Here is a 7,547-nt window from a genome sequence, read left to right on the forward strand (position 1 = left end):
TTGTGATGGAGCTGTGGGATTTTTTAAATATCAGTAAGCTAAAAGGTTGCAAAACGACCTTTAATCTCACATTTAACTGTAACAACCAAATTTAGCTGTACCATCCTACACGTCTTAATACTGGCCTACGTTAACATAATTTTCTAGTAATTAAAACATGTTGGATAGCAAATTGCTTACCGAGGCTAACTTCTCTGGCATTATTTTATTTATTTATGTATTTTTTTTTATTTTTATTAATGCACTACTGTAATGGAGGAGTAGTACATACTGTATGATGATCACAAGCCATTAAAATAACAACTGGTGATTCATTTACATTACATTTAGCTTAGCTTAATATAAAATTAGTTTGAGGTCAAACAATGACCCACAGACACACTGCAGTACCACAATAGTCCCTTTAGGGGTCACAGACCCCCTGTTAAAAACCCCTAACTCCTTTTATGCTTCAATGATTTTCTCAGTTTTAAAGTCACTTTCCCTTGTAAAAACATAACTGAACATAAGAGTTTTAAATGCACACTTTTACATGACATTGTAAAAGTATATTTAAGAAAAAAGTTTTTGCAGATAATATTAAATTAATTAAATAAAAGGTCACAAGTGTATTTAAAGAGAGGACATTTTCATTAGTAAATTTAACGGTTTACTTTAAGTTGTTCTTTTTACACAAGTTAAAGGTAATTATATTATAATAACAAAAAAAGTATGCATAATTACATGCAATTAACCCTAAGCTAAGCCCTTATCCTTACCCTAAAGCAAAACCCTATATTTCTAAACAAATTTAAGTACACTTTTAGAAAGTGAAAATTATTTAATTACTATGTTTTAATAATCTTTTGTCATGCTTAATTTTTGTTGTTTTTTTTATTTGTGTTTTTATGTTAACTAAAAAAAAACTAAAGCACTAACTTGCAGTTAAAGTTAAAGTTTACTCAACCTTCATATATTTTAAATGAACTAAACTGCAACTTCATTAAACGTGTAATTACAAATATATGTAAATACATGACACACACAAATTTCAATAAATATAACATGAAAATATGCTTGTTAGTACATTCAGCACATTATGAAATTGCATTTAAAGATGTACAATTATTTCTGTAATAAGTACTCATTTTTTAATATGCTAAATTGTCATTCTTTTTCTCAAGGGTTTACAGTATACTATAACACTTTTATGTATTTTATATACTGAACAAACGTATCTTAGAAGTGTTTAGAGGCAAAATGTACTGTTCTCATCTTTTTCTGGCCCATTGGTATAACCACTTCAATATCCTCCGATAAGAAAAAGCCTTTTCTCCTATATATATATATATATATATATATATATATATATATTCACAGAAGTAGCACAGCTATCAGTTCAGGTCTCTGCTGACCTGTGACTTTAACAGAAAGTTAAATCCAACATTCTTAAGGGGACATTTTCATAGTAGACTGTGTCCTTTATCAAAGCTCTTTTGTTTGAAACCTGGACAAACAGCAGAGCCCCTCCTAGTCAACAGATAGGCTCAGAAAACATCAAAGGACTCGAGTGAGTTAAAAAAGATACTTATCAGGAGCACTCATTTTGCACTCATTTAAATATAGATTTTTATTTTAAATCAAAAGTAAAAAAGTAGAAAAATATACCATAAATACATATATACATAAAATGTACATCAATCATATTATTAAATTATGGATGGGTAATAGAGTACTAATAGAATTTTATAAGAACCCTGAGATTCCTCTGAAACAACATTTCCCAATGTGGGATTGCATTTTCACTGTTTTTAACAGGAATCACTTTTATGCAAGACATATCTAAATCTGCATTCATGTAATTGATGTTTCCTGCATAAAACAATCAGTAAAATCACTCTGGTTGTGCTCTAGATGCTCATAAGAAACACCATGTCCATGCACTGAATTATTGATGGCACGAGTAGAGCGCGATGTGGTTTCATCCAGTGTCGAGGTCTTTTTCTCAACGTAAATTCACTGTTGCAAAGACGGGTGAGGAGGAGCATTCAGTTGTAACTAGTGAAGTGGCTGTTAAGTTTAAGACACTCCTCAGCATCGCTGTCATCGTCTTCATCACAGCTGTCCTCCTCTTCCTCGCTGTCTGACTCATCGTAGAAGTTTATGGTGGCCTGCACTGGGAAATTTCTGAGAAGGGCCTCGCCATCGCTGAAGAGATAGTCGAAGGATTTCGATCTGGGCCAATACAGCCTAAAGTATAAAGAAATAAATGGTAACTACACGGACAGAGCACGGAAATGCATTTTTAGCATGGTAAAATAAGCCTTATTTTGGAACAGATTAGGGTTTTAGAGCCAAAATAAAAGCATGTTATAAAACAAAACCATTGCTCAAGCAAAACTAAATGCTCACTGACCTGACAGGGTGCTGGAAAGACTGCATTTTGCCATCTGTTGTAGTGTTACCGGGCACTTCTGGCCTGGAGTAAGGCTGGAAAGAGTGAGAAAAGACGTGTAAGACCACATGCACGAAATACAGCTCAAACAATGCTTCCTGTCCAGTGTTTATGAGGTGATATCACTGCCAGCTTTGTGGGTGTAAAACACCCTGGGCAGGATGCAAAAGCTGTGACATGGAGGGTGTCAGGCTAAAGTGTTTGTGGGAACCTGGCTCCTACTCCCTTTCCCAAACCTAGAGGTGTCCGCTTAAATCTTGGCAAGCGATCGCTTGCTCTCCGAGAGCTGTTTTCTCCTACACCTCGTCTCTGGGCACAGACTCAGTGTTCACACTCAGACAGTGGTGCCATATGGCTAAGTGTCTCAGCACTAGAGCTGCTCAGTTTGCCTCTGCGTCACTGAATGGCTTGGTGTCAATGAAACACCTCCACAGTCACACAATCTGCTGCCTAATGCTCGCCACACGCCTGTCTGTCACCTTAAAGCTACCTGCTGCTCTAAAAAAACAGTATGCCACACAAACAATTGAAATTTTCTGTGCTGTTAAGATGAATTAATTCAGAGCTCATAACGGTACCATGTGTTTTCTGAGCTTAATAACATTCCTATAGCTAACAGATGGAAATTCTATTGAAATATTAGAATTGCAGTGGTGGGAAAAAATAAACTTACACAAGCCAACTTGGTTCTGCGGCATTCAGTTTCATCCTTTCTTGTCATGAGCCACGGTCTCCAAAGGGATACTGGGCTGTGGATTGAAAGACAGAAATATATTAGATGCGCATCTAACAGGTAACCTCTAAATAGAGAATAGAATAGAATAGAATAGAATAGAATAGAATAGAATAGAATGCTCACCTGCTAGACTGCTGGATGTCAGTGTTGATTGCATTGGAAAGAGGAACGGCAACGCACACAGAATTCATTTTTCTTTTTTGCTGTGGGATATTCCCAAATAGTCCTGTTTTGGAAGATCTCCGAGAGATGGACGCCTGGATGAGTCGTTATCCTCCGGATGGAAGCGAATGAAGGTAGGGGAATCGCTCTCGGGGTTTTTATGGAGCTGGAGCTGGAGCTGCAGGGGCGGGGCTGGACGATGGTGCGGATGCCAAATGATCCGAGGTTGTTTGAGGGGGTTTGGTGCTGTTTGCCAAATGACTGGGATAGAGACTGCTATGGACATTTTGGTGTGAAGGCTTCTCCAGTTGTATAAACAGTGCGCCCCAGCGTGACGGTGAGAAATCTGGTACCGTGAGGTTATTGCATCAACACGGAGGGGCAAACTTACTCACCATCTGCGAGAAAGACGACGGGAGGCGACACAGGAGTGGGGTCATATATAACGTAGGCTAGTTAGATAGTTATAAGGTCTCGAGGCTACATTAATGTGTCGTGATCAAACCATATGCTACATAAAACCCTAAATGTGTGTACTATCTTTACTTAGGCTATGTAGCCTTTTTGGGCTAAATACATATCGTTCTTATTAATCCTCTGTAGGCTTATAGTTTATTTAATTATTTTACAATTTTAAGTTGTCCACTGTGTTCTTGTTAAAATTATGAAATCATGTAAATTAAACGAATCAATAAAAACACTACTGACGTGATCTCATTGAATTGTATTAATTGCACCCTTTTACTACCCTTTCTGGTGTTGTACATCAACCGACAGTGCAAAACCGAACGTTTGTAGAAATAGCCTACTTTATTCTCTTAATTCTAAACTCTTTTTTTTATTAGGCTAGGCTAGGCTATAATAACACAATATAGTATCACGGGCTAATTGTAAACCGTTCTTTTACATTTATAACTAGGCTACCCAACACAGACCTATAGGCATTTTATTATTTTTAAATTTAGCTTAAGATTGTTTAGAACAGTTTGTTGACATTTAAAGCCACTCTTTGCCTAATTAAATGTTTAAAATCTTTACGTTAAAATAACATTTAATAAACTGAATTTTCTTTGAAAGACGCATACTTTTATTTAGATTTTCTGATGATCCGTCTCTGCCTGTCAGTGGCTCCTTTAATTATTGCTTTCAAAAACTGATCTGAAAACAGCTGTTAACTTAAACACTTGCAGGAGTCACCAAAAGCTGAAGAACCGAAGCCGATCCGCGATCAGTTCGAGCGCGCCTCGCGCTGTTTGTCTAAAAGCACGCGTTCACACTTCACCGCGTTAAGAAGGGTGCAAAATATCTCACTAAGAGAATTTAATGATGTCCTAATAGGGGCTTGATGGACTTCGATGCTCCATTTGGAGGAGCAAATTTGCTAGACTGCGTCCCTGTGACCTCCTGTAGGGCCAGCAAACTGACCCGCGTCAGCCAAAAGGCACAAATGGACAACTCAAGATAGAGGCGAGCAATTGTTGAGATAACAGATAATGCAATGAATGAATCAATTAACGGTTGTGTTTTCGTTCACTTTAATCTAATTAGAAGACAATGTGACGGACAAACGTAGTCTTGCAGATAGATGGTAGAAAGTTATGCCATTAGTAAAATAAACGAGTCAAATCTATAGGCCACAGATTACACCAATTAAAGTAATTTAAAGGATCAAAGCATAGATAGATCTTAAGAAACTAAAGCACAGAGCAGCAATAAGAGATAGGTATGTTGTTTATTCTGTTCATTTGGGAGTGTTCTGGCTTATGGGGGTCTGTCTAGTCCCAGTCTGTTTTAACATTTGCTGATCTCAGTCTTGGAAACCCCCTGCCACTAAAGGCTCTTAAAAAATCTTCTCCCCCATGGTCAGGAATGTCAGTAATCACCAGCCCACTGCTCCCCAAGCCTGACCAGTGTGTGTGTTTTTTTAAGCAAGTCAACACGAATCTTTAATTTAAAATAACAAGAAATGGATTAGTTCGAGCACGCAGTGTATATCAGGTCTCCCCAAGAATTCAGCAAAAGTGAAGATCTCTGATTTGTTGTTTTGTCTTGTTCTAGTAATTAAGTACTGCAGATAATAAATAAATAAATGTATTTTGTCTTTATTTTTTTATGGAAGATATGAACTGATATGTGACTAATACATGACACTAAAGTGTCACTTTAAGCTGTTTATTTAAAAGTCAGCATCTCACTAGCAAAGTGTTAAAAAGTATTTCTTTTAATGTTCTGATTAATTGATTGGTCGGATGAAGTTATATGTTTTAAAAATATTTTAATAATGCAGTGACCGGCACATAACCTTGCCCTCAAGCCAAGACTGACTTAATGATTTAGATCACAGCACTGGTAAATTCCAAAATACAGTAATGGATTATTTCAGAGGAAATTCCATGGCTTATTTAAATGTTAGCCGATTTCTCACATCTCAGATTTGCTAAAAAAACACTGCTGTCGCAATGCCTCCTTTTGAAATCTTTCACTTGCCTTTGTAAATAATAACTTCTCTTGTGTGAATTGAATAATGGTGAAAACCAATTTAAAATATGAGTAAATAACTGGAAAGTATTTTTGTATGCATTCGTATGTCTTCTTTTTACCTTTTTTTACAGTTTGTATTCTGAAGTAAAAGTAAAAAATAATTAAAAAGAATGTTATAGAATGTTATATATATATATATATATTTCACTTGACTTTTTATATTTAAATAGTTGTTTGACTGATACAGTATTACTTCAGTGATCACAACATTGTCAGTTTAAAACAAACATTACACTGTTGCATTAAATAGTGCTTAAGTAATCTGTGTTGATTTCCATTCTTAAAGCTACAGACCCTCATCGGCCCTCTAAAGGGCCAGCATTCCTGTAAACAAGTCAAGAGCCAACAGACTTATTATTACAGAAGATTCTTTAGATGCATGTGTCAATTAAAACCTTTTTATTACAGTAAAACTACATTTTTTTTGCAAGTTAAATAGCCCTACTGACTCTTGTCCCTGATAAATGTACTAGAACTGTTTCCTTACCTACTGATGCATGTGTCCTGTCATCAAACCAGTGAAGTGAAAAAGTGCAATTAAGAATGTTTAACAAACATTACCAACATCCTGTGAATAAAATTAGGTAAATTACCCTTTCACAAATTTGAATGGGTCTGTTTAACTGAATCAGCATAAATGCAAACATATATCTAATCTAATAAATATACCACTAATTCAGAAAACTCAAACGAGCATTAGCAGTTTTTAACATATCTCATGGTACAGCTGAGCTTTTCTCAGGGTCTGAGTGTCCAGCGATGTTCATTCCAGTGACCCAGTCATTCTCACGTCTACACAAGCATCACACCTCTGCTCTCATCTGAGGCGGTGTGTGCATGACACCAGCCCTCACACTTCTCTCACCCTCTGTTCTGCTCCGTCCATGTTCCAGGACCGGCATCAGTGTTCCCACAGCAGCACCAACATCTTCACTTCTCAACTCTGAACCTCACTGATGCAAATTCATCATTCAATCAGTAACAGAATAACAGAGCCCTGAAGCAGAGTTAAAGTCAGTGTAGTGAGTGAAGTTAATGTAATTAGGAAAACCTCCAATAGGGGGCAGCCTGTCTTCTCAAAATGATGAACTAAGACTGTTGAAATGCTGTGTTTTTAGGATCCTTAAATCGAACCCTATGAACACAATAATTCAACTTAAAGTTTTATTTTAATTTAGTTTTTTTTGTCAGTTAATGTTTGCAATGTTTATTTTATAGTTTTTAACAAATAACATTTTAGTGTTTTCCTCACAAAAGCCTTCGAGGGATTTCATGCAAGTTAAATGGATTACATTTTATGGTAGTTTACTTGAAAAAATACAATATGTTTTCATTGTATGAGATAGAGCATCAAGAACATTTACTTTTGTGTTCTACTGTACAGAAATAACAAAATAGTGATAACTATGGGGATGATTGTGGTGAAGAAATTATGAATGAATGTTCATTTTTTGAGTCATTTCTTCTTTTGTGTGCAAAAGTCATTATAAATTAAACATCTCAGAGAAACTGCATGTTTGATTCAGAACCTGATGATTTAGTCGGGGCAGATGCCATATTGAACTTTCTGTTAATATAAAGCAGGCTGTGAGGGATAGACTGCAGACTTCACATACTGTGTAAAGTTATAACACATTATTTTCAAAGCAGTTTCATTGAGTGTTTTTCTTCTGA

General features: G+C 36.1%; 1 protein-coding gene across 1 annotated transcript; it reads right to left on the reverse strand.

Moving 5' to 3' along the window:
* Positions 1–1,583: 1,583 nt before the first annotated feature.
* Positions 1,584–3,769, reverse strand: LOC127986219 (protein ripply1-like). The gene is made up of 4 exons (XM_052588486.1): positions 3,294–3,769; positions 3,108–3,183; positions 2,396–2,469; positions 1,584–2,229 (listed from the first exon to the last, which is right to left on the reverse strand). The coding sequence occupies exons 1-4, from the start codon at positions 3,359–3,361 to the stop codon at positions 2,028–2,030; spliced, it is 420 nt and encodes a 139-aa protein (XP_052444446.1). The 5' UTR covers positions 3,362–3,769; the 3' UTR covers positions 1,584–2,027.
* Positions 3,770–7,547: the final 3,778 nt, after the last annotated feature.

Source organism: Carassius gibelio, chromosome B21 (assembly GCF_023724105.1).
Source record: "Carassius gibelio isolate Cgi1373 ecotype wild population from Czech Republic chromosome B21, carGib1.2-hapl.c, whole genome shotgun sequence".
NCBI lineage: Eukaryota > Metazoa > Chordata > Actinopteri > Cypriniformes > Cyprinidae > Carassius > Carassius gibelio.

What these genes read in the sequence shown, in the direction of transcription:
- LOC127986219 (XM_052588486.1), bottom strand. Translation starts at nt 3,361, where the DNA reads ATGAATTCTGTGTGCGTTGCCGTTCCTCTTTCCAATGCAATCAACACT. An exon ending in GACATCCAGCAGTCTAGCAG is followed by an intron (nt 3,184 to 3,293) that starts GTGAGCATTCTA and finishes TTCAATCCACAG; the next exon opens with CCCAGTATCCCTTTGGAGAC. An exon ending in TCTTTCCAGCACCCTGTCAG is followed by an intron (nt 2,230 to 2,395) that starts GTCAGTGAGCAT and finishes TTTATACTTTAG; the next exon opens with GCTGTATTGGCCCAGATCGA.